This window comes from Nothobranchius furzeri, chromosome 12 (genome assembly GCF_043380555.1).
Source record: "Nothobranchius furzeri strain GRZ-AD chromosome 12, NfurGRZ-RIMD1, whole genome shotgun sequence".
NCBI lineage: Eukaryota > Metazoa > Chordata > Actinopteri > Cyprinodontiformes > Nothobranchiidae > Nothobranchius > Nothobranchius furzeri.
In genome coordinates, this window is record NC_091752.1 from 16472773 (window position 1) to 16500590 (window position 27818).

The 27818-nt window shown below is 40.9% G+C and overlaps 2 protein-coding genes across 4 annotated transcripts; one reads left to right on the forward strand and one right to left on the reverse strand.

Annotated features, from left to right (window-relative positions):
* Positions 1-872: 872 nt before the first annotated feature.
* Positions 873-11548, forward strand: msh6 (mutS homolog 6 (E. coli)). 2 transcript variants are annotated; one of them, XM_015944476.3, is made up of 10 exons: positions 873-1278; positions 2061-2263; positions 2378-2550; positions 2666-5237; positions 5335-5615; positions 5707-5824; positions 7922-8011; positions 8118-8272; positions 10811-11010; positions 11087-11548. In XM_015944476.3, the coding sequence occupies exons 1-10, from the start codon at positions 1013-1015 to the stop codon at positions 11166-11168; spliced, it is 4140 nt and encodes a 1379-aa protein (XP_015799962.3). In that variant the 5' UTR covers positions 873-1012; the 3' UTR covers positions 11169-11548. The 2 variants fall into 2 exon arrangements, with proteins under 2 accessions (XP_015799962.3, XP_015799961.3); XM_015944475.3 differs by having other exon boundaries at positions 874-1278; positions 2058-2263.
* fbxo11a (F-box protein 11a) lies at positions 11235-27321 on the reverse strand. 2 transcript variants are annotated; one of them, XM_015944478.3, is made up of 22 exons: positions 26701-27321; positions 24286-24410; positions 24096-24177; positions 23349-23490; positions 20938-21067; positions 19226-19309; positions 19009-19141; positions 18825-18931; positions 18627-18738; positions 18435-18541; positions 17272-17409; positions 16924-17141; positions 16659-16839; positions 16432-16554; positions 16142-16227; positions 15974-16050; positions 15737-15880; positions 15462-15572; positions 15235-15342; positions 15029-15137; positions 14834-14932; positions 11235-12845 (listed from the first exon to the last, which is right to left on the reverse strand). In XM_015944478.3, exons 1-22 carry the CDS (start codon positions 26792-26794, stop codon positions 12716-12718), a joined length of 2640 nt encoding a protein of 879 aa, XP_015799964.3. In that variant the 5' UTR covers positions 26795-27321; the 3' UTR covers positions 11235-12715. The 2 variants fall into 2 exon arrangements, with proteins under 2 accessions (XP_015799964.3, XP_015799963.3); XM_015944477.3 differs by having other exon boundaries at positions 23349-23493.
* Between the last annotated feature and the right edge of the window lie 497 nt (positions 27322-27818).

A 27818-nucleotide genomic window follows, 5' to 3' on the forward strand; every position in this document is an offset into this window, starting at 1 on the left:
TTTAACTAAAATGCACTAAAGTGCAAAACCATTGACTACGCATGTCTGTAGAACGATTAGACACGCATTTATAAAGTTTCTTTAAGTGTAGATTTGAGGTGTGTGTTTATTGAACACCTTACTCATATATAAGAGAATACGTTTTCCTCTTTGCCACTTGATCAAATTTGACTCCTGCAAAGACTATACTATGGGTATTTGGACATAGCCAAAATATGAAGATAAACAAATAAAAAAAATAATAAATTTTGAAATAAAAATTTAAATAAGTAAATTAATAAATGAGGGGAAATAATTGAATACATGAGGGGAATATATATATATATATATATATATATATATATATATATATATATATATATTTGTAAATAAATAATTATAATGATTTATTTCCACATTCCACATTTTCCACATTCAGAATCTGAATCATGTTTTATGAGTCTCACATACTAAGAATGCACTTTCACTAATTTATTTCAACGTTTACCTATTTGTAAGATGAGATGTTGTTATTGTACCTCCAAGCTGTTGTTATTGTACCTCCAAGCCACAGCCGCCGAATAACCCTAACCCTAACCCAGCTCAGAAATGAATTTTAGAGAAAATATATTTGTAAATAAATAAACAAATAACTTGCGAACTAAATAAATAAATGTACTGATTTTTTGTCAACTTCATTTATTTCAACGTTTACTTTTTAATTTTAATTTCTGATTTGTTAAATTAGAAAGAAGAGTCCTTTAAAAAGGGGAGGGGTGCGCTCAGCGCTGAAATCTACGCGCCAACAACACGACCAACAAGCATGCATTTTGTTTGGATCACGTGATTATCATTTCGTAGTGTAGTCGCGTTTCATTGGATGGCGCACATATTCACGCCCACAACTCCTTGTGAGCCTGTTTCCCGCGAACTGGGTCAGCCAGCTCTTGGATGCTAGGTTATAAAGAAGAGACGTCGAAAGGATAGAGCATTTTAAGAGGTTTCAATTAAAGCAAAAGTTAAATCTGCAAACATGGCGAAGCAAAGCTCACTTTTCAAGTTTTTTACCAAGTCTCCGCCATCTGTTACCAAGCCGAAGCCGAGCCCTTCTCCTGTCGAGGCAGACCTGCCTTCCTCCGTGGAGAGGTCCAACTCGTCTCCTAAAGAGGAAGCTAAGCAGACACAGCAGCAGGACTCCACCAAAACCAGAAAAGTCAAACAGAAAACAAGCTCCAGGACCGCGAGCAATGGATTTAAAAATCTGTTTGGCGACAGTAAGGCCCCGGATGCTAAAGACAGGTTAGTTTGGGAGCCGTGTAATTGCTGGAAAGTTGATCGTGAGTTGCTGTTAGCATTACAAATTCACGAAAATAATTAGGCTTTTTTTTCTTAAAGAAAAAACGCATTCGTGCTTGTTTTCTTAATTTGAACTTAAATACCAGCTAATAACTTGCAGCGTAGCTGTTTCCCACACGTGTGACATTTAGCCTGACACCGAATTGAAAGATTATAATCTAGATTACAGTTAAACTGCAACATTATTAACAGGAATTTACTGAAGAGGCCAATGCCAGGACGTTAAATTGGAACTATTGATGTTGTTCGTAACTAAATATGTGAAATAACCTTGATACAGTAAACCTACATAATTTAAACTGAAGGCTCAGGTTGTTACCGCTTGTGCCATCCTCCACATCCAGGTTGTTATTTTAGTTTTTATACAATCATGTGTTCATCTCTTGTTTTAAACTAGTCAGTGAAAGCTTAAAATGTTTAAATGGTCCTTTTAATGCTTAAAAATTACATAATTCTGATATTCTATGTTCAGTGTGCTGTAAATGATAGTTTTAGAAAAACAAACATCAGTAACTACTTTGTTCTATTAGATAAATATAGCTCAAAAGCACACAATACTCTTATTTTAAGCTTGTTTATTGATTTAATCCAGATTATGTTTTTCTTTGATTTTTGTCACATTGCATGTAATACACATGGTAATATTAATCATTCCTGAAGATTTTCGTGTAATTAATTTCACATTGTATAAAATCTAGAGTATTTTGCTTACTTTTCTTCAGCAGCTCAACCTGTCCATTCACTGCTGGTGCCCTTGTCTGGGCCAAACTAGAAGGACACCCTTGGTGGCCGTGCATGGTTGTTCCCCAACCTCAGACAGGCCAGCAGATGAGGGGCCGTGGTCAGGATCAGCGCATACATGTTCATTTCATTGATGAGCCTCCCACCAGAGGATGGATCAGAACCAAATATATCAGAGAGTACCAAGGTTGGCTGCTTGTCATTAGAACGACATAGAATCTGATGTTTACTGAATTTTAGTGTAATTTAGTGCTTTTATCTTTACATTAAGCTATGTTATATTACTTTGTATCTTCTGAAGGCTCCGACAGCAGTGATGTTAAGCCTGGAGGGGTGTTTTTCAGTGGCAAGCCTGTAATTCGCCGTGCAATGGAGCTTGCTGATAAAATTATTTTTGAGAGTCCTGAGAAAAGATTAAAAATGCCTCTCTGCATGGATCCATCTGATGAAGAAGGGGATGATGAAGAAATGGAGGTAATTAGGTTACATTGTTTTTAAATGTTGCTCTGTTTTTTAAAGCAGTGATCAGGTCAAATAAAAACTACAAAATAGTTATGGCTTACTGCCCACTTTGGGTTTTAATTTTCAGCTCGACCAGTCAACACAGACCGATGAAGAGGTCAGCGACGTAGAAGAAACGAAAAAGGAAGAAGAAAAGCCAAAAGTCAGTCGACGCTCATCTCGTGCTTCAACAGATAAAGGAAGCAAAGCCAAGCGGCGTCGCATCATTGTGGCCTCCGACAGCGACAAGTCGGATGAGGAGTTCAAACCTGAACATGCCGCATCGTGCAGCGAGGATGAAGAAGAAGAGGGGACCATGAGTGGTGAAGAAGAGCAGAAAGCGAACAGCCAGGAGTCTGAAGAAGACAGTCCCGTCAAACCTCTAAAAAGAAAACGTTCTGCAGGGAAGTCTGTCAGTGCCAAAGAAAAGAAGCCTGCAGTTGTGGTTTCCACTCCTAAAAGGCCCCCAGCAGCAGTGACGGCCAACACAAAGTCCCGTTTGTCGTCTTTCTCCGCTCCCGACAGCTTTGAGAGCCAGATGAGTGAACCCGGGTCCACTGGAGGTGTCACAGTTTGGGATCATGAGAAGCTAGAGTGGTTGCATGATGGCAAAAGGAAAGACCGTAAAAGGCGGCGGCAGACAGACGATGACTATGATTCTTCTACTCTGTATGTGCCTGAAGACTTTCTTAACAAAAACACACCTGGAATGCGTCGGTGGTGGCAGCTCAAATCCGGCATGTTTGATACGGTGATTTTCTACAAAGTGGGGAAGTTTTATGAGCTTTACCACATGGACGCCGTGATTGGGGTCAACGAGCTGGGCCTGACCTTCATGAAAGGAAACTGGGCACACTCTGGCTTTCCAGAGATTGGCTTTGCACGTTTTTCTGACGTGTTGGTCCAGAAAGGCTACAAGGTGGCTCGCGTGGAGCAGACAGAAACCCCAGAGATGATGGAGGCACGCTGCAAATCCATTGCCAAACCCACAAAATTTGACCGTGTGGTGAAGAGAGAAGTGTGCCGCATTATCACACGCGGGACCCAGACCTACAGCGTGTTGGACGGTGCTCCTTCAGAAAGTCAAAGCAAGTTCCTCCTGAGTTTGAAAGAAAAGGCTGAAGAGGAATGTTCTGGCCGGTGCCGCGTCTACGGCGTCTGTTTTGTGGACACATCTGTGGGATACTTCCATATCGGTCAGTTCTCCGACGATCGTCACTGCTCACGTCTGCGCACCCTGATTGCACACTACTCCCCTGCTGAGGTGCTCTTTGAAAGGGGCAACCTCTCTGTTGAAACGCGCAAAATACTCAAGGCATCTCTGTCCTCGGCTTTGCAAGAAGGACTCAATGCAGGAACCCAGTTCTGGGATGCTCAGAAAACTCTGAAAACCCTCTCAGAAGAGAACTATTTTGAAGAGATCGCTGGACAAGAGCGGGCCACTGGGACCAATTTTCTCCCCACTCTCCTAAAGCTCATGACGTCTGAAAGTGATTCTCTGTGCTTAACTCCTAAAGAGGGCTATGAACTGGCGCTGTCGGCTTTTGGCGCTTGCATATTCTACCTTAAGAAGTGCTTGGTCGATAAAGAGCTGCTTTCTATGGCCAACTTTGAAGAATATGTCCCTGTTGATGTAGAAATGGAGAAAGCTTCTGGACCTGCCAGTTTTTTTGCTCAGACTCGTCAGCGTATGGTTCTCGATGGCGTGACTCTGGCAAACTTGGAGATCTTTCAGAACGGGTCCGGAGGAACAGAGGGGACACTGTTGGAGCGTCTGGACACATGCTCTACACCGTTCGGCAAGAGGCTCCTAAAGCAGTGGCTCTGTGCGCCCCTGTGTAACCCCACATCCATCAGGGACAGACTGGATGCCGTGGAGGACCTGATAGGAGCTCAAGCTCAAGCAACTGAAGTCTCAGACCTGCTTAAGAAGCTTCCAGATCTTGAGCGTCTACTGAGTAAAATCCACAGCATCGGTACTCCTCTGAAGGGCCAGGACCACCCTGACAGCAGAGCAGTTCTCTATGAGGAAGTCACTTACAGCAAACGCAAAATTGCAGACTTCCTCTCAGCTTTGGAGGGTTTCAAAACCATGCAGGAGATTATTTCCATCCTAACCTCAGTTTTGGGAGAATTTCGTTCTAAGTTGCTTCGTCAAGTTGTCAGCCTGAAGACCGAAAAAGACGGCCTCTTTCCTGACCTCTCCGCAGAACTCAAGCGCTGGGAGACCGCTTTCAACCACGAGAAGGCTCGCAGTACCGGTGTCATAACCCCTAAATCTGGATTTGACCCCGAGTATGACCAGGCCCTCACTGGAATCAAAAGCTGCGAGCGAGAGCTGCAGGAGTACCTGGACAGACAGAAGAAGAGAATTGGCTGTAAGACCATGGTCTACTGGGGAACTGGGCGAAATCGCTTTCAGATGGAAGTTCCTGACAGCGTTTCTGAGAGGAACATCCCAGAGGAATATGATGTCAGATCCACAAAGAAAGGCTATAAGCGTTACGTGACAAAGGAGAGTGAGCGGCTGTTCTCAGAGCTGCAAGGGTTGGAAGAGAAGAGAGACGCTGCAGTGAAAGACTGCATGAGGAGGCTCTTCTACAACTTTGACAAGAACTACAGAGACTGGAAGACGGGTGTGGAGTGCATGGCAGTGCTCGGTAAGGACATTTTTTATGGTGTCGAGCGTAGTTTACTTACATTAGATGACACAGAAAGGGGTATTGTTAAATTGTTCATTCTTTTTTTTTTTTCCAGATGTGCTGCTAGCTTTGTCACGCTACAGTCAGGGCGGAGACGGTGCGATGTCCAGGCCGCAGGTGCTGCTTCCAGAGGACGAGCAGGCCACGCCCTTCATTAACCTTACCGGATCCCGTCACCCCTGCGTCACAAAGACCTTTTTTGGCGACGACTTCATTCCCAATGACATCTTCATAGGCTGTCCTGGGATCAGTGAAAATGATGAGGTGGAAGGTTGTGCCTCGTGTGTTCTAGTCACAGGCCCAAACATGGGTGGGAAGTCAACCCTCATGCGACAGGTGAGCTTTTTCTTTTCTTTTTTCATAGACTAATTTAAAAAATTTGTTTTGGCTCATATTTATGCTGCTCTGTTTCTTTTTTTTTTATCAGTGTGGACTTGTGATTATATTGGCTCAGCTGGGCTGCTATGTCCCAGCTGAGAGCCTTCGCTTCACACCGGTTGACCGGGTTTTCACTCGGCTGGGCGCCTCGGATCGGATCATGGCAGGTAGGTTCATAAATATCTTTACCACACATGGGATATAATGTATGAAGGATGCTTCCTGCCAAAATAGTTAATTACCTGGTTAATTAAAGAAGAAATAAAAGTGTAAATATAAGTAAAGGAAACAAAACTTAGAATAACTAATTGCTGAAATAAATTAAAAAGAAGTTTATTTGTTTCTATATTTATGTATTAATGTTTTCCAAATGATTTCCTAATATATAAAATTATATTAGTTTCCAGACTTAACTCATTCACTGCCAATGACGACTGGGGTTGTCACGGTAACCGGTGTAGCGGTAAACCCCGGTAAAAAAGTTGACAATAATAATAACAGTCTTGTTTTTTAAAAACGATATTATCTCGGTGGATTACCGTGGCTGCGGTGTAGGCGCGGTGACCCTTACCAGCCACCGTATCATCTGCTGAAGTTTCCGGCGGCACATGCGCACTTTGTTGTTTACAACCAAAACTTTCTTGAAGCTAAAGCTGAAATAATGGCCAAAGGAGGAGACGGCAGCGCTCAGGACATTTATTATCCCTCAAAGAAGACAAAGTGGGAAGTACGGGTATGTTTTGGATATTTGAAGAATGCCGAGGGACAGTTGATAGAAGACGGCTATCCTGTTTGCAGCACGTGCAGAAAAAGTGTCTGTGAAAGGCAGCAACGCTTCAAATCTCATGACACATCTGCGTGACCATCACCCACAACTCTGCAGTCAACGCAAGGCAAGCTAACATTAGCGTTTTAGCTAAAGTGCGTGATCCGAGGATTTGGGTTGAGGGAGAATGCAACGAGTCGCTATATAAAGCAGCCGCAGCGCCGCTACCTGCATATAAACCGTGTCGCGGACACCCCCATGTTGAAATGACGCTATGCATTACGGGGCTCCCAGGGGCAGATAAGAGTCGGTCTCTCTCCGAGAATAATTATGAATTTAACAATGATTACTGCCTGATGACATTTTCCCACATCTGCAAAGCTCACTGGAAGGACACAAACCGAGGACAATATTTTCCTGATATAGGGTTTATTACTCAAGTAAGGGTAAAAAAGTATCTGATTAGAAGGCTACTTGAGTACTGAGTATCATCTGATCTAATATTTTTAAAATGATGACATCAAACAGACAAAAAAATAAGAAGTTATGGGCAAATATTGGTATTTTAAAGACTAAAGGGGAAAATGTAAACAAATAAACAACATAATTACAAAATAACACATTTTAGGCAAAATTTAGACACAAACTGAGGACAATATTTTCCTGACATACAGGGTTTATTTAGTTGTCTGAAAATGTAACGCGTTTAAAAAAATACTGCGATAATACCGAAAACCGTGGTAATTTTGGTTGCAATAACCGTGAGGTTAAATTTTCACACCGTGACAACCATGTTTTTACTGTGTGAGCATCGGAACGAGCTCCCGCACTGTGAGAACAACCATCTCAGCTCTAAAGCCGATCTTCATCCGCATACGTCACACGTCACGTGATCAGGAAGCAGAAAATCCATGTGTTAGGAGATCATTTAGGGCCGCTGCTGTAAAAAAAGTGAGGCGCGAACCGGAAAAGCTTCTGCCGATCACAATTCAACAACGGATTATGAAAGAAAGGATATCGCTTGAAACGTGTGGATTCTTCCTGATGTAAGAGGTGAGTCTCCTCTTTGTTTTGGTTGTTTTGGGGTCGACATCATCCTAGTGCGCAACGTTCTGTGACTCTTAATAAAACCAATAAAACGGTGAGAAACACTGGCAGCGAATGAGTTAATAGTTATATATTTTTCCAATTATATCTCCTCATAAATGTAGTTATTTAGTTCTCAATTTATTTAAGTCCAAAATTGTTAAATTTTTTATTTATGTCCTCATATATTAAAATATTTATTTCCAAAAGTTTGTTTTTGTTCTATTTTATTTCAACATTTATTAATTTATTTTCAATATTTTCTCAAATAATTAATCATTTATTCCTTCATTTACTCTCAATTTTATACCCTCATTAGTTTGTTTATTGGTCATTGTGGCAGGAAGAGTCCTCTGTAATAACAGTCCTAGCTGACGCTGTATAACCTAAGTTCGTATTGTTGCTCCTGTAGGAGAGAGCACCTTCTTCGTGGAGTTGAGCGAGACTGCCAGCATCTTGCACCACGCCACCAAGCACTCACTTGTGCTCCTTGATGAATTAGGTAGGTCTTTAGTTTCACTTTGGACTGACATCGTGGACGGTCTTCTCTTCACCGTTTAGCAGCCACTCTGTTTACATCGTGATCATTTAGCTGTGAAATGTTGCAGGAAGGGGCACGGCCACATACGACGGCACCGCGATAGCCAGCGCCGTTGTGAAGGAGCTCGCTGAGAAGATCTGCTGCCGCACACTTTTCTCTACGCATTACCACTCCCTGGTGGAGGATTACGCCAACAATCCCGCTGTGCGCTTAGGCCACATGGTGAGTGGTTACGAATACTGAGTCACACACAGGAAAATGTCTTCCAACAAAGAGAGACTTGTTTATGAGAAACTTTGTTTAATTTTTAAAAGATTTTCATTCTATCATGAAATGTGAAAAGAGTGAACGCTTTAACTTTAAGGATCTTTGTTCAGATGATGGTAGCTGTTGGTGACCACATCTAGATCACAGCCCAGCTGCTTCCCGTCTGCCTGAAATGTGGCAGGTCGGAATCTGCCAACCACCTGCTGCTTTATTCGTCCTCGTTGTAGCTCGTCTTAGAGCTCACAATGCCTTTGCTCAAACCGTTCAGCTCGTAAAACGTGTAGCTAATCCATCACATTTGGGTTCTTGTCTGCGTGTCATTTGTTGTTTTTCAATTGAAAACTTAAAACGAAGATTTTTATCCTTTCAATTTAAGTCTGGTCAAAATGACGAACTGGAAAAACAGGCCAGAGGACCGAATTTGATTTTAATACTTCACGTGTCTGGTTTCTGTAGACTGAGGTCGTGCCTGCGTAGTAAAGGTGTTGGTTTTTTGTCCGTATGATCAACAGTCAGGGCTAATAGTTGTAATACAACAAACAGCTGTTTTATTTTGAGCATTAAGGTTTATATAAATTAAGTTTACTCAGACATATTTGAGAAACATGCTCAGCTTGCCGAAATTCCCGTGCAAAACGACGTGAAATCAATGAATGATCATTTTCTGCTCACATCCACACTGGAGGATAGAGACGATTGCTAATTGGATCAAATCAAGGCACGATTGATTGGATCCGTGCTCAGAACGGGGAGATTGGGGTTAGATTCCTGGTCGGGTCATACCAAAGACATTAAAAATGGGACCCAATGCCTCCCTGCTTGACACCCAGCTTTAGAGGTTGGATTGGGGGGTTAAACCACCAAATGGTTCCCGAGCACAGCCACTGCTGCAGCTCATCGCTCCCCTCCATGGGGATGTCAAATGCAGAGATTAATTTAACCAGTGTGTGATGGTGACTGTAACGTCCAGCAATGGTCAGTTTAGGTACAGTCTGACCTTTCAACATCTGGTCAGAAAGGAGACACAACACTGCGTGTGTTCCCTTTAAATGAGCCGGCCTTCATACCAGCTGGGGCTCACAGACTCTGCAGCTCTGAAAGATAAACAATAACTTTCTTTCCTAAGGTCCCATCTGTCTGTCTCCACAGAAGAAACAACTCCAGCTCGAATCAGTTGCTAAATTCAAGAATGATCTCCTAAATCAATATAAACTTCTTCCATGAATTATAATCTAGATAATCTTTAAATAAACATTTGTTTATCACTACTTATAATAATTATAGTATAATGAAATGCTTCATTAATCTGTGCACACTGAATGGATGTTATGTTGTTAGTCTACTAGAACCTGCCGTGTGTTCCACATGTTTTGACGACGAGGTCCTCACACCTGCACTCACACAATAACAAGTACGGTTAAGTTAAACTCCAACACATAACTTGCCCTTTTAACCAGTCAGAACATCCGGTGTCAGAGAAGGTGTGTTTCTGAGTTGATTTGGTAACGTCTCCCAAGCTGTCAGCCTCTGATTGGCTGTGCAAATCACATCGAAACCTTAAAACTGGATCATGAGTGACTCGTTAGTTCTAGAGAAAGCTTCAGACCGACCACCTGTCGCAACCTCTTTAACCATCAAAGGTTTTGACACGTCGTCAAAACCTTTTTGCACCTACAAAGCTGAGACAGCAGAACAGTTCCTGCAGAACAAAGCTGATATAATTATTAGACTCCTTAAGAGTCCTCCAGACGCACGGTTCCATCCAGCTGTCGTGACCCGAGACATCTCTGGACTGAAGAGTCGGTACCACAGTATTCTACAGCCCTCCGGTGCCAGCGGTCAGCCGACCCCTGCGACTTTCGGATCCACCAAGAGGGTCTCTCAAAACGGGTGAAGTAGACATGACAGATTGTGTCTGATGTGTTTATGAAAGATAACTTCATAGTTTAGCGCAAACCAAATTCCTTTTCATCCGGAGACGCCGCTTTCCGAGATTCGGAAGTTCTGACCAACATCACATTGACACATACACACATTTAGCCTTCATCACATTTAGCTCCATCCAATCACAGAAAATGCTTAATTCACTTTTTATAATTGTAATAAAATAATTTCGTACTTTTATAAACCTGACTCTTTTCTGAATCAAAACGAAGTGTGTATAATTACTTGGTAATCCATTTGCTACCGCTACATGACTATGGGACTTTCTGCTGCTGCGTGCTCTGGACTTAGGGATGCATGTCGAGGGAAACTGGATTGACACACCTGTCCCACGTAAACTACGCCCCATGAAATGTTAAAATCTAATTTGGTCCTCGAGTCATTTTTCCATTTTTTTTTTTTCTGAGCCAAGATTGAAACAGAAAATATTTAATCTGTTTAAAAAAATACCTTTTCATTTTTAGTTTTCAATTCAATAATGAAAGGACGACTGGCCCGCTTGTCCAGTTTGGGTCTGAGCTTCTCACGTGTTTTCATTCCCACTTTCAGGCCTGCATGGTGGAGAATGAGTGTGAGGACCCGAGTCAGGAGACGATCACGTTCCTCTACAAGTTCATCAGCGGCGCTTGTCCTAAGAGCTACGGATTCAATGCAGCTCGGCTCGCAAACCTGCCAGAGGAGGTCATCCAATCCGGACACAGGAAAGCTAGAGAGTTTGAGAAAAACACAATCAGCCTCAGACTGTTCAAGTACGTTCTGATATTGGTTTCATACCCCGGAAGGTTGGCATCAGTAAATGTTCTTACGACTTTTGATCTTTTACAGGAAGCTCTGTCAGTTTGCCGACGACCCTGCTCTGGACACCAAACACTTCACTCCACTTGTTCACCTGCTCAACACCATGTAATATAAAAACAGCCCCCACTGTTAGTTTGTTCTGTTTGTGAAGCACCTGGACAAAACACTACTGAAATGATCTAATAAAGTTTATTTTAAAAAAATGACAATGTTTCATCTAGGAAATTAAACCCTTTTAATTCACTCTAGCGCCTACATAACGGTTATTGAATACTTCACAATATATTAAGTCTAGATGTTATGATACATGCATACATTTCAGTCTGTATGAGGACCCACAATCACCAGTACACATGGATGGGGGAGGGGGGCGATGAAACCATAAAGCGCTGTATACACACACTTGTCTCAGCTTCCGTTGAGTAAAAGCTGTTAATTTCTCCAGCAACATTAACAGAAATAAAATAAAGGAGTTATGCTTTCACAAGACTTTGCCTTTATTTTGTGAATCACTTCTGGCATCAGAAAATAAGCATTTTTGCTCGTTAAGCAAACATTTGTTAACATTTAACTAAAACAGGACCAGGTGTAAACCATTAATAAGACTTGTTTCCCATCAGATAATGCGTCCCGCTATTTTATACTTCAATAGTGAAACCCGTTACATTGTGTGTTTCAACTTAAAATCTGGTCAAATTAAAAAAAAATGTTCAGTTGTGCAACTTCCCTTTAATGCCTACACAAGTCCGATGCTTCATGACAAACCAACATGAAGACGTAAACAATGTGCATAGAATAAGTAAAAAAAAAGAATAAAATAACTGAAACCTTTGTTTTGAACAAGTCTTGTAAAAGCACATTTCAGCATCTATTTCCTATATTGCAAAAAGATAAGTCAACATTGCTGGAGAAAATGTTTAGTGTTTTCCTCTTTTCTCTGGTCTCTTTCACAGAAAGAAGTTAGATACTGCGATGTGAGTATAATTACAGCAATTCTGGGGAATAACCAAAAACAACTGAACACATTTAATAAAATAGACATTCAAGTACAGTAAGATTTTTGCATGGAAATACAAAACTACACAAAAAAGCATTAAAATCAAATCTCAACAGTTTTCTTGAGGAAAAACGAACACAAAAAAAAAAAGCTTAAGTGCTAGGTCATTTTCCCCGTACGCATCATTCAAGCACGTCGGCTGCTCACTGATGGAAGCATCGTTGTATTTGGGGCTTTTTTTTTCCTCTTAACGAGAACAGTTGAGCTGCCTCTGGGTAAGTGTCCACACTGGATCTGTACATGACTGCAGTATCTTGTTCTTGCGCTTCTTTAAAGACGAGCTTCGGTTGGGTTTTTTCTTTTAAGTCCATTTTCGCCATTATCACCTCAGTGAACCAACTCAACCCACACAAACCCCCGAGTCAAATGCTCTCCTGCTCTGGCCCACCAACGTCATTTTCCCCCCAAATAAAAAGAAAAGTGAGGTGTCCACTTTTATCACTTTAAAAAAATGTCTCTTTTTAGCATATCTGTCTTTTTTTAAGTTGCTGCATATGCTCACAGTCAGAGAATCTTAGTCTGGATTTCCTCCTCTGCTGCACAACTGAAAGTGTCTTGTTTTACTCCTTCTGCAGCACAGAGGGCCTTAGAGCTTGAGCTCAGTTATGTTGCAGCGTGTTGGACTCTATAGGAGGAGCCGAGTCGTACAGCGTGTCCGTGTCGTGCGTCGGCTCTCCAGCTAACGTGCATGGGTTGGACAACGTCCCTGCACCACAGTCGCAGAAAAATCTGGATAGGAAAGACAAAATTAGCATGATTGAATAAATTATTTCAAAAAGCAGTTAAGATTGTCGAGTTATAGGTTTTCATAGCCTCGTGTCAGCTATTCACATCAGACTAAACAAAACCTGGTAACTAGGCTCGTTTCCACTATTGCAGGGATTGGCCATTTGGGTCTCAGAGTGCCGCTATTCAGCATGTTTTAGTTGTTTCCCTTCTTTTTGAAATATGACTGGACACAAATTTTCATGTTCAGTACACACATTCTGAACGTGAAAATGCTCAACCCCCGTCGCCTGCATTAGCAGCAGAGAGGATATTGATTGACCAACAGTTGTGTCAGAAAGCACAAGTCTCTTCTACCTCACAGGGACATTTTTATATTCATGGTCTTGCCCAACTTAGTTAAGGGAGGGAAATATTGATTTTAGAGCCAGGAGAGAGCAGAGCATGTCTCAGCTAGTAGAAGCTAACAGTTAGCATTAGCAATTCCACAACATGACAGAACACATTTAGGCTTGTTATATGGAGATAGGGCTAGGGGATACATCGATATTTTTAAAATATATTATAATTTTAAACAAGATACAAGGTGACTATATCAATATAATGGGTCAAATTGCTATGCTAGTGATTAGCCGCTATGCTAGCGACACGTTGCTCCGTCTCTAAGCGGTCATGTGTATTCTCACAAGTTTGCTCAATCTGAGAGCCTCTGGGTAAATGTGCTGATCTTAAATTTGCATTTGGCGTCCTGGTTTTTAATTATTTGGGGACTTTCAACACCAATGGAGTTCAGTTTTTCCATCCTGCTTGTGCGGAGAGACGAGTCAAACCACTCCCAATGGGAAACATCTACGGATAGCCGGAGAGGCCAAACGTATTGTAAGGGTTTGAATAGTAAACTATAGGGTTAACGTTTTATTTTGAAAGCAAGCTCAGCGGGTGAGAAATGTTGTTCCGGTTCCGTTTTTTCCGCTCTGGTTTTCTATGCTAGTAAATACTTGGTTACGAGCGATTCTGTTGAAAAAGTTAAGAGTTTGTAAGGCGTGGGTTATGGCGATAGCAGCCCGAAAAAAACACTCATGAATGCGCAACCAGAGACTGAGTCATTACAGTATAATCGCTGATATGAGCCAATACTGTTAGACTCCAGCCATGTTTGCCCAACTAATAACTCCACGGTGCATGACCCATGTGATCTTCAGTAGATGTAATTACATCATCATAAATTTAGCTTATCGTGATAGATTTATTTTCTCTGGACAAGAAATCAACGATATGGGGCCACCTCTAGATGAAATTTAATTAATTTTACATGAATTATAAATATATAATTAAAAAGTGCCTGTGAGACATTTGATACACCTCTAGCTCTCAACTGTGTCTGTGTTAGCAGACGGCTTTACCAGTGTTTCTAAAGCTCAGACTGGTAGAGAATAGGCACTAAGGTTAAAGTTAGACAAGAATCAATACATTTGTATGCATTTAATCTACTGATTTATGTTTATAATTTCTTAAGACAGCTTGAAGTGAGTTAACTTGTAAATACTTTACAGGAGGAAAAATATTGAGATATATATCGTCTATCGGAACTCAGCAAAAAATATCGAGATATAAGTTTTCGTCCATATTGCCCAGCCCTATATGGAGATAAAACATCGTTACATTTTTAACTTAAAAAAGACGAGCAAACAAAGGGGATGGAAGAGTCGCATTACTGTTAACCAATCAGAGGAAAGGCTCCCATATCAGGAGTATTCATGAGTTTGAATAGAAATGCATTTTACCTGAATTTTTGTTTTGAGACTCCACTCTCAAGGATGGGTGCATCACACCCTACGGTTAATTTTGTGTAACATCTGCTTTAGCTTATAAAATGTTCAGAATTTTAAAAATCTGCAACTAGTTTTTATGAATTTAACGCATTTTTCAGATAAATGAGTGAAATCAGAGCAGTCTGAACACAGATCATAACATCCTTTAAATCTACTAACCTATCATGTCTGATGAACTCCACGTCGTGTCCTTGGTGACACTTCTTGATACAGTTCACACAAATGGCGTTGCGGTCTGTCGTGTTACAGGTGTGACACCTGTGTGAACCCAGAATTCATTAATAAAAAAAAAAAAGGAAAAACAACCACAATGAATTATTTTAGTTAGCATGATTACGATTATAAATAAATTACCTGTAGAAATCGTGCATTGGGTAACTGGTGTAACTGGAAATCTTGTACAGGCACTGACCTCTGCTCACAGCCTTTTCAATGGCATCTTGATTGTTCAGTATCTTATTATCTGAGGGATATGTGGCAGAATTTGTAACTTTTAACACGTTTGCAGAAAAATCAGGAGTCACCAGATAATTATTGTAAAAGTTTAGCAAAGATGGAACCTTTCATTGAAACATTGACTCCAGACGCAAGAAATAACCCCCCAAAACGATTGTTGAAGATCTGGTTGCCTTCTAAGGTCGCTGTAGCGTGGTTGGTGATCTCAATACCTTAAGTTAAGAAGAAAAGAGAACTCATTAGTGAGATCTTTGTTTAAACTTTATTCTGCACATCTGCTAATATGTTTAGGTAACAACTGGCTGCAGCTTGTCGTGCAGGTTTCACCCACCAGCAGCAAATCCGTCAAATATCCTGTTTTTCCTCAGTACGGGGTGACTGTTGGTGCTAATGAGAACACCCGCTTGAGCATTTCTAAAGATGTCGTTCTCTTCTAGCAAACCTAATGACACAAAAAACAAAAACATTACCATGGAAATCTAGACTGAGCAACATCACACGTGAACATCATGACATAAACCAATCAATTCACACCGGCATTTGATACGGATTACAAAACAAGTTGTGATAAGTATTCGGTGTATTACAGAACAACTGGGAAGCTACCTCTTCCTCCATTGAATATACAGATCCCACCATCTCTCCCATCATGGATTTTGTTCCTCCTGAGGGTGGGGTTGCTGTCTGTCTTGATCCAAACTCCTGCCATTGCATTATCAAAGATCTCGTTGTCCTCAATGAATCCTAAGCCTGAACAAAATGGAAATTGCGTCAATCAGAATTGATCAAACAGTAAATGTGCTGTTCTAAAGCTGTCCAGTAGAACAAAGGCCCACTCCTCACCTGAGTTGTAAACCAAAATGCCCCCATTCTGCCCCCCCCAGATCTTGTTCCGTCTGATCTTGGGGTTGCTGCCGGTCCTGTGGACAAATGAAGGACTGGTGAGCCTCAACACGCTTTAGGACACCCTGTTCAAATGTTCTTTTACATGAATGACTTTGTTCCACAAACCTTATCTGGACCCCGGAGTACATATGATTGTAGATATCATTGTCCTCCAGCACTCCATGGCCATTGTCATAAAAGTAGACCCCAACCTGATAAAGAAAGTACATTTTGTGATTATTTATTTGTTGAAAAATGACATTAACAATAGAAATACCATTATAGGACATCTGCATTTTTCCTATGACTTCATAACACAAAAATTGGTACAAAATTCTGAAGTTTCAGCATGTATTCGAGTGATTCTGCACTCCCATTTGTTTCTAAACATTAGGAGGAAGTAGCTCAACACTTACCTGCTTCCCGCTGTGTATCCTGTTCCTCCTCAGGACTGGCGTACTGCCCGTCGTCACCCACACTCCTGCTAGAGTGTTGCTGTAAACCTCGTTCTCCTCGATCACTCCTTGTCCCTTTTCATGCTAAATGATACAAAAACAGACATTTCAATCAAGTGATTCCAGACAGCTGCATGAAGAATCTGGTCAGATGAATGTGATGGGAAAGTATGTTAGGAATAAGTTACCACATAAATGCCACCATGTTGGCCATCGTGGATCTTGTTGTGCCTGACAATAGGGCAGCTATTAGTCCTGATCTGGATTCCAGCCAGGGCGTTACCGTAAATGTCATTTCCTTCAATGAGGCCTCGGCCATCACCAAAAATATAAACGCCGCCTTGGTTGCCATTAAAAATGGCATTACCCCTGTGTTGGCACAAAAATATCACACAAAAAAATCTAAACAAAGGTCAGTCTTGGATTGTCGGACATTTATTTTGTCTCACTGACCTTATTGTGGGGTCGCTGTTGGAGGTGATCCACACACCTGCAAAGTTATTTGCATAGATCTTGTTTTCAATGAACTGTCCACGTCCCTTTTCGTGGACATAGATGCCCCCGGTCTGACCGTGATGGATTTCACATCGAACAACTGTGGGGTTGGCATAAGCCTTCACCTCAAAGCCGGCTATTCGATTCCTATGGATGTTGCAACTTTCAAAGTAGCCCTAGGAATGAATGGGAGGATACAAAATGACACAAATATATATTATTATTTATTTATTTTTTTTAACTGTCAGGAAAAAAATTGACTTTTTGGCCAGAAAGGTTGTTTTACAACAGTGAGCTGACTCTTACCATGCCGTGATCAAACGTGAAAACCCCTACATCTCTGCCGTGGTGGATGTGATTCCGTCTGATGATGGGATTGCCGTGGTTCTTCACCCAGATCCCAGCCAGAGCATTGTTTGAGATCTCATTGTCTTCATAAATGCCCTACAGAGAAACGTTGGAAAAAAGGTAAAGCATTAATTTACACTTCATGTCAAACAGACATGTTTATGTTTATTCATTTAGGAGACGCTTTTATCCAAAGCGACTTACAATTTATAACCTATAGGGCATGTTGTGATCTGTGGGGGGAACCGGAGTACCCGGAGGAAACCCACGCATGCATGGGGAGAACACGCAAATCCACGCAGAAAGGCCGCAGACGAGTTTCGAACCTGCAACCTTCGTGCTGCGAGGCAACAGTGCTAACCACTGCGCCACCATGCAGCCCAGACATGTTAAACATGCTTTATTAACTAACCCATACTATTGAAGGGGTTCTAGAATACAAAACCAAAATTATCGTGTTGTTGAATATAGGCAGTTTGGGATGTCAAATGTACCACACCGAAAAGTCTGTCATCTCCAACCTGCTTTTGGTGTTTTTCTAATTGCCATGAATTGATGGTTTTGAGAAAAGCTGGTTTAACACATCATAAGCTTAGACACACCACGTTTGACCCAGCCCATTGCTAACTGCAGGACAACACTAGCCCGAGCTAAAACTAACGCTGGCATGGACTACTGCTATCGACCCTGTTGGATGAAAGGAAAACAATAAATGAGAATGTTGGAGCACACATGTAATGTTCCAGGATGTAGATCCACAGCCTGGCTAGTGAGTTATCTAGATAACTAGAATTTCAAGTTTCAGGCAGCATCATAGAGCCATCGGGGTAAACCAGCCAATCAGCACGCAGCTTATTTAAGCTACATATCCCGACCAAGTGGGTAGGGCACACCAGTCTATCCATTGAAGGGCTTTATTATGGGGTGTGTTTGTCCATTTATCAGGGCTCCTGGTCCATTTTGAGCCCTAACAAAGTTCATATAGAAGCTCAAAGATAAGTTTCCAACTGTAAAACAAAGTTGTTCTAGAACTCCTTTAATAAACTTCTTTAAGAACTCCTAATGATTGAAAATGCAGACGCTGTCCCATTCTTGTGTTTATTTGATGAAGGGCTTCTTACCTGTGCATGGTCAGTGATGTAAAGACCAACATTCTCACAGTCACTGATGTTGCAGTGCTTAATGGTGGGACATGCACCCTGTCCACTGACACACACGGCTGACCCCACTGCAACAAGGAAAGGGAAAACCTGATACAACGCCATGTCAATACAAGCAAAAAAGGCCACCTGAAGGCAGGGAGGTAGACTTACCAGTACACGTGCTGCGGATGATGCAGTGGTCAATGATGGGGCTGCAGTTGACTGTGATCTCCAAACAGTGGTGTGCATTATGGTGCTGTGCAGATTTATCATCAGGATTGAACTAAAACAAAAGCGGCACTCATTAAGCCATTCGCTGAGGTAAGAAAGAAAGCTCCCTCTAATGATGGGGGGAATAGGCCTTCTCACCCTGATGGTCATGAATCCAACATATGCATCTTCTGAGCCTTCCATGAACACAAACGTAGAGTCTCGGGTGTTTTCAATAATAATCTTCTCTGCAACTTTACCAGGAGCTACAAAGAGATCACCGTAGCTGTTAAGTACCAAAGCTAAACAAGTACAGAAACAATTTAAATACTGGCCCACTTACCAGCTCCGATCATTGTGATCGGTGATTCAATATAGATCCATTCATCTGTGTAGATACCCGAGTGGACAAATATTAATCCGTCAAAGTGAGGCTCCTGACCCCCTCCAAGAGCATCCTCAATGGTGTCATAGTACTAAAGAAAACACGAACTGGGTGAATAAAGGAAGAAATTCCATAATAAAGCCAAAACTATTCAAATGAAGGGAGTTTTACTTACAAACATGTTATCTCTCCCCTTGTACCTGGCAGGATTACTGTAGAAGTGCTCAGCAAAACCTGGCTTCACGTGGGCACCTTTATACTGTAAATAAAACAAACACATCAATCACATGGTTGTTTCCTCTATGTGGACGGTTTCACGTCAGCAAATGAAACTATGTTCTCAGAGAAAAAAGGATGCACCAAAATGACCCAAAAGTGCATTCTCGGTTTTCGGCCCAAACACCAAAACAACACGGCTGAAACAGGCCGTCGGGTAACTCCGTTTTCGGTTCATCTCACTCCGCCCTCATGTGCATCTTGCTCTTTGCTTAACAAAAATAGTACAGTCTGATACAAAAGTTAAGTTTTCCCCTTTTCGTAATGATGTTTTATTACGTTCACTTTCACGTCTACCGCGTCTGCCCGGCTTTTTTCTTCTTGTAAATTTCCTCTACATTTGTCAGAATTTGCGGTGTTTTTACAATCCTTTCTACACCCACCATGTCCTGAGCGCGGTGAAATAAGCTTTGGATCATGTGTGTGAAGCGTGTTTACACTCATGAAGCACACACTCTGTTGCTGCACGCAGCTGCAGCGTCACTTTCCTCACTGGACGAGATCATCAGAGGGTGAACATTACTCAGAATCAGAGTCAGCCATTATCAAACAAAGAGCTTTGTCAACAATGAACAGACCTGTCAGCATTGTAAGTGTCTGCTCTCTAATATATAAAAAATATTCGCCCTCTCTGTGCTCGTCTCCTCTTCTCAGTCAGGAGCCTCCTGATGGGGAGCCATTTTTAAACTATAAACACTGAAAATGTCAACAGAAACACCCAAAGTGTTGCTCGGATTGGAGTTACACATCTCCAGCATCTTCTGGTGTAAAGTTATAACTTCATGAGGGATTATATTTGCAGCCGTGACTCGTTTAACTCAATTATGCAACTTTGGATCATAAAGGGTTCATTTTACAGTCCTCAGCAGGCCTTTGCCAAGACATCAACAGATCGCAACCGTTTCAGCAGTGAGTGACATCACTAGTCAGCGCCAAAACGCACCCGCAGTCATAAATAATAACATAACAGTTTTTTTCTGTCAAAGTACGCTGTGTTTCACACCGTTCCACGGATGGGAAAAATGGTGTTCAATGACCAAAATTAACACTTTTTACTGCGCTCTGTAGGAGACCCAAAGTGCTGTAAATAATGGTGTTGTGGAGGGATTTCACCACAGTTTTCAGCATCGGATGTTTGGAAACAGCATGATCACTTTTTATTTTATTTTCTTCCTATTCTGCTTCACCAGAAACTTCTAATTTCACAAATATCGGTTGTTTGGCGACATCTGCTGATGTAATTTTCCACCCAGTTAAACTCGTCAGCATGAGTTAAGCACCAATCCCGCCCAGCAACTCTACTGAGCCACGTCTGAGTACACACTCCAAGGCAGGTACTCATCTCAGGGTTTCCCCCAGCGCTTTATAAGCCTGGCGGCCCGCCAGGCTTTGCTTGGCCACCCGCTAGGCTAAGCGACATGGCCCGCCCCCCTCCCCGTCCGCTGACACAAACGGCGCAACGAAACTAGAGCCCTCCATCAGCTGATACCGGTGAGAAACAGCAGCAGAACGTGTGCAACCCCCCCCCCCCCCCACACACACACACACGGAGGAGCGCTGCAGGACAGAGCACGCGACTGTGTGAATGAAATTGCTTTAAGACTTCCTTACCAGTTGTTGAAAACTCTCCTTCCACGGGTTTGGCTGCTCGTACTCTTCTGGATTTATCTGGTAGAACTTTCCCGCCTCAGGGTGCATCATGGGTCGGGTGTACTCAAACACTTCCATGTACAACCTCTTCCTGAAATTGAAAATAAGCTATGAATACCTTCCTGGTTTCATTTGTGGCAGAATTCCTAAAAAACAATAACAGGATTTTTTAATTAGTTTTTTGTTCGTGGTTAAATCCCGTTCAGTGTGCGGTCATTAGTGATAAAAAAATACTCTTCATTACTTACATTTGCCAACAAATAGAGAAAAGTTCAGTTTATTCTGTGGTCATTAAGCTCGCTCACTTAACAACAACAAAACGCAAATGAATAAATTGTTTTAAAATAAAAAGTGGATTTTTTTAAAAGATGAACTCGTCACAATGTGATGCAACAAGTGCACTTTAACCTCTCAAATCTCATCCAACACAAACATTTGTTCAGGCTATAAATGAGCACGACGTGAAAGTAAATTGTACAAACTGAAGGTTCAATTTCTAAAATACGTTTCATTTTATGATCATTCAGATAAAAATGACATAAATTAAATAAACTAAAATGAAAAGTAAAGCTTTATTAGAATTTTTAATTTTCCAAAAGGTAAACATAGGATTTTTTAAAATGAATTAAGTAATCAACACAAATACAGTATTACAACTAGGGCTGCACGATATTAGGAAAACCTGCGATATTCAATAACAGTGCTTAATTTATCGCTGTTTTTGACGTGCTTTGCGATGGGCCTATCGCACGTCCTGTTATCGCGATGACGATGATTTTTCGATTTATTGTGCAGCCCTAATCATAGAGCTGAGGAAAATAATCAAATAATCGATGCATCGGGATGCGGACATAAACGATTCTGCATCGTAGAAGAGTACGCCATAATCGATTATAGTGGAATGTAGTTTTGTTTTTTTAACGCGGCACCAGCGCAGCAACCAAATCTGTCAGAGTGAGCGTCCTCCACATTTACCTCCACCTTAATGTGGTTCTGCAGGGCTGAGCGCTAGAGTTGTCACCCGAGACCAAACCGGAACCGAATCAGCCCGACCGGTTCTGTTGGATTTGGGCCGTGAATTATGTTAATTGAGCGGGTCGTCGTGCGGCGCGCTCCGCTCGCTCGATCAGCGACCGAGAGAGAGAGAGAGAGACACTGTCTGCTCACACAAGAGGGACGATCGGAGGACGCTCCTCCAAACCGACGCTCCAAACACGCGTTATTATTTTCATAATTTAATTATTTCTCCTGGAAGCGCTCAGTCAGACTGCTTGTTGTAATGTAGAGAGATCCGGTCTTGGGGAGGGGGCGGGGTCAGTGACGGCGGCTGCAGCGTGATTGTCTGTTTCTTTTATTTAGGGACACGGAGAAGTTAAAATGAGAGAGAAATAGAAGATAGAAGTTCTTGTTCCACTTTATTCTTTTGTTTCATGATGATAAACTGATGTTAAATTCAGCTTAAAGAGAAACTGGGAGGAAGCTTTGGTTCATTTTAGGTTACAGGAGGTCTTGTTTCCTATCTGCTCCTCCAGAGACAGCATGGACATGAGGGCCACATGGACATGAGGGTCACATGGTGAGGGTCACACAGGACAGGTTAGTGGAAAGGTTTGTAGTTAGCTGGTTAGTGAAGGAGATCCATCAGCTGGGTAATTTAATCCTAATCCAGCCCACAGCCTTCTGCTGGTGTTATTATCAGAAAGAATAAAACACACATCTTAAATATTATTGGAAGTGTAGAATTTGTTTTGTGTTTTATTGTTTTCTGCATCAAACAGAACTTGATTCATTCTCCAACATTTCAGAAATGAACCACTGGGTTCAAATAAAATTAAGTCAAACATTTCATTTGGTGTTATTTCTGACACCCTTCAACTGTGGCATAAATATTTGACTCTAGAGCTGCTCAGAGACATTAAACACTCACATATGAACCCATTATGTATTTTATTATTACATTATGTGTCCTGTAGGTTTTCAGTACTTTTTTAGATTTTGTGAGTTTTTACAAAGCGTGTTTTTCTCAGCCTGAGGCCTGGTGTTGAACGAGGAAACAGATGTTTTACTTTGTTAAATCTTCTTAAATGTTTAAAATGTTTTGTCCTAACCTGTTGTGAATGGAGAGCTTTTGAGGGATGGCAGGTTGTGTCAATTACGTTTTAGATAAAAAAATAAAAAGCAATTATCTGACATCTTCTATTTATCGATGAAAACAAATCAATATGAAATAATCGTGATGCATCGGGATATCGAATCGAATCGTTGACCCAATAATCGTAATCGAATCGAATCGGGAGACAAGTGAAGATTCACACCTCTACCTAATCACAACAGATCTATTAGTATTCATTTTCAACACCACCGGGTCTCACCAGAGGATGGGGTCGTTGGCCAGCTCACTGAAGCGCTTGCACACACACGCTGCGCGACACAAGTCCTGCTCCAACAGGTAAGAGAAGATCTTCAGCACCACTTCGTCTGGAAGCTTCTCCTGCAGATACTGTTCTGCTGGAGCTGCTGAGAGAAAGACCACAGAATTGCAACAGGATGGGTGGAGAAGATGAAATGGCCATATAAATATATTTACACCAAATCCATCCTTTCAAAAGGAGTCAAGATTGGACTGCAAAATCTTTCAGTGAAAAATTTGGGTTATTTGGAGCATAATGAACAGATTTATAAAAAAAAATCTAGATAAATCATGGATTCAGGAATTTAAAAGAAAAGTGTAATATTTTCTAGTTGAACATAATTCTGGTTCACATGGGCTCACTGTGTGCACGACATGAGGCAAGCTGACAGTTGGCTTCAGTACCACAAAGCCCGTCACGAGCCACAATCCATTCTGAGTTCTTTGGCTAGAGCAGCTAAAAGTCACATACTTGACGTGATTTCCCTTTTCAGAAGTTTGCAAAACTTGCAAATCATCATTGAGATAAAATGAAACTAGTAGAATCTGTACAGAAATAGAAACATGGACACCATTTAAAAGTTCAGATACTAGCAGGCCATAAAAAACTGAAATATGAACCTTAATCGTTCTCATATTAAAAAAAAAACAACACAAAGGTAAATAGATTTTTATTACAAAGCTAGAGAAATGATTTGTTATCAATTACCTGATAAGTCTGGACACTTTCCTGAAACTCTTGGACGTTTAGGTCGGTGTCCGAAGTTTTCTGTTGTTGAAGTGGAAGCGCCCTGTCGATTTTAAGGAATAAATCAATCAAACAGGTAAACAGAAACCTTTTATTACCCATTATTTTTGCTGTATTAAATATATATTAACAGGTTCCTTGATGCTTGTACCTCCATGTTTGGTTTTGTCGGACACACTGTTCTCTTGGGTAGAGACTTTCTTCTAAGCTTGTAGGGACTATTCTGAGCTCCTGGACCGGATTCTTCTGCAACCATATCTGCAGGAATGTCCTCATCTACATTTGATGCAAATAATTAAGAGAGAACAAAGCATAAATAACATTACAACATCTATCTGAAATAAACCTATGTTTGTGTGATGTTTATGAGAATTAACATTTCATTATAAATACTAAATGGTAAAAAATGTGCATTTATTAATGTTTGAAGCTATAATGCATGTGAAAGTTGCACATTTGTTCTCTGATTGGCCGCTAACAGCAACGTGACTCTACCACTGACTCAGTTTGCTCTGCATCGTTGATGCTTTATGTTCACAAAAAAACAAGCCTGGAGGAGTTCTGCCATGCTGTGGAGTTGCTAATGCTAATGGTTAACTTCTTGTGGCTCTGCTCTTTCCTGGATGTTAAATCAACAACAGCCTTCCCCGTAGCAAGCCAAGATAGTCCATGAATTCTAACTAGACATAATGTTGTGCAATCTTCACAGGCTTTTTCTAATCCAAACACTTCCCCGTCTATTTCCTATCAGCAGCCATTTCAGGAAATTGGGGTAGAGGGCTATTTTCATGCTTAGCCTGCATGTTCAACTCAAGAGTGACCAATCATATTTCAAACAGAACAAGTAAAAATGGTTTCTCTGTTAACTTGGCCTTTAAAATATACTTGCAAGTGCCTCCATAGTCTTAATGAATGTGGAGAAGGAACAAATGATAGATAAAACCATCTTGGTCAGTACCTGCTCTGCAAGAAACAAACGGGTACATTATATATATATATATATATATATATATACGCATAGGCTGCTCTTACTCTTTTGTTGAGCCAATTTAAAGTCAGGCACATCTGTAGGCAGCCAGTTGCTGCTGCTACATTTTACTTACATGTATATTTATGTTCCTAAAAGCATCTGCTTAATAAATGCTCTAAAAACATTATCGTCAACTGACATTTCTTTTTACTCTCCTGTTTTATATTTAATACATGGCCATTTTATTTATTTGTTTGATAAACTTTGGTTAAATGTTTGATTTTAATACTGAGCAGTGTACAGATTTAACTGTTTAAATGCAAAAAAAATGTAAGAAACGTGCATCTAAAGTTGTTATTGGTTTGACATCTTTGCATGCAAACAAACGTCTAGATATCAGCCATGACAATCTGCCCCCCCCCCCCCCCAAATCGCCATGATCAGTTGACCATGACCTTTACATATCTGCATCATTATCGGCAATAAAAAAAACACATTGGTCCACCTCTAAAATTAAATGAAACAACGTCTAAACTAAAATAATAAACCCATTGTATCTGACTACATAAAACTCTTTGTTTCATTTTAAAACAGATATTCAGATGTCATTGATATTTGCTGCCACTATTAGAGAGCCATGTACACATTGTTGGGATATATTGTTGAAATAAGTTATTTATGATACACAACGCAAATATATATTTCTGATTAATTAATTTTAACCTAATAAAATTTGTCTGTTGTGTTACTTCAATAACGTTAACAATCTATAATCTTTGATCACGCAGTTAATCTGATTCACACACTGCAGCTTTAACATTAAAAGCACAACTGCTATCAAGTCGTTCAACATTATTCCTGATTAGTGATCCTGAGAATTATGTATATTCTGACACTTAAGCTGTGGCAGCTACAACAAAACGCTGACAATTTTTATTTCAGCAATGATTTTTGCAAAAAAGAACTAAAAACCTAACGGCATAAGTCATCATTAAAAATTATTTCCTCCGCATAAATTACAGGAAGCATGGAACGTTTTCATGTATTAGCATTACAAAGTCAATGAAGACAGCGACTTTTTAATTTTATTACTTTTTATTGGGGGAGCGGGGGCGGGGACGTACAGGACGGATAGCCAAATATGCTAATAACAACCAACTAGCTCAGGCTACGTACGTTAGCGTGCTACCATTACAGTCAAAAGCGCTCGGTGTAACGTTCCTTGCTCGTGAATCTAGCAAACTGTTGCCAAACATTGTTGATTTCCGGCACATTAGCAATGTTACCTCACGAAAGCGCAAAAAACAGCAGCGGTATGAAGTCAGAGAAGCCAAACAAAGGCCGACACGGAGCATAAAATCAAGCAAAACAAAGCGCGGCCTAAATGCTACGGACAACCACAAAAGCCTCGGTGTTTCCTGAATCGAAGGCTACCCCTGAAAACACTGTCTGGCCGTAACGTCTAACGTCGCTCCGCTGTATTGTCAACAATTTACAATCTATCACGTTCAAAGCCACAGGGCCATGACACACATGATAAATTCAACACATAGTGTCACCTGTATTGTAATTTAACTACAACTAAAACTGAAATACCTCTTTCTTGGTGGTTCCTCTCCGGTTGCACCGGGCGCGGCCTCGACACTCGCCTGGGTCTTCTGCTAACGTTACTTGCTCTGACGGAGTTCATTTGGGGTGTTGGTAATCTTGAGAAAATGTCGAAGCTTGCACAGCAGAAGAGGCGACGCCAAGTACGCCGTCTATGTCTTCTTCTTCAACGTTTCCCGATCTGCCATCGTTCGCCGTGGCTCAAGAGAAACGTATCGATGCGTGTTTAGTCCCGTTCCCCTGCACTGGTGTTGCGACGGTCTAGCCCCGTTCCGCGGTAGCAGGAGGAGCCATAACAGACAGGGACCGGTCCGTCAGGCCTCAGTCACATCACACGGGAGGAGGAGGAACTCTCGCGGTGGTTGGAACGTCTAAATAAACCATACACATCGTTTTATTACACTGGAATAATTTCCATTAGTCAAGATCTTATTAATCAGGACAGACAAGTTGATTTTTACAATCTGCAACCAAAGAAACATAGTTACACTGTCCTTTAAATAAATATATTTTAATCTCAAATGTTCATTTAGAAAAACTTCTTTTCCAGGCATGCAAAAGTGCATGTTTGTAAATATCACTAATAGAATTCTTACATTGAGTTTTTAAATGTTCCATAACGTCATTTGTTGTCATGATTTTTATTTCTCTTGTTTGAATATTTTAGAAGTTACATCCTACTAGATCCCAAATACCGTTGAAAATATTTTAGTTACATCATTGCTATTCATTGAATTATTTGCTGATAGATAATATTGTTGTTTAACTAGTTGTAACACAAATAACAGATCTTGTAAAAACAATTTTCTTGCATAACTAAAATTGTAATAATTACACTGTAAAAATGTTAACATAAAAATTGACACTAATGCTTTATTTGTCTCATAGATCAGAATAATTTTGGATAGACATGAATCAAAAGTGAAAGTTACTGTAATGTTGTTTAAATGAAACCACAAATCTCTTAACTGTGCTTGTTTTGTTTGATTGATTGTTTATTTTCAAGAAAAAGCAAAATACAATTTGACATCTTCCAAAAGCAGTTAAATAATTTTTCTAAATTAGAGATAAACCACATGCATGTTTTTTGTTAGAATAAATAGACA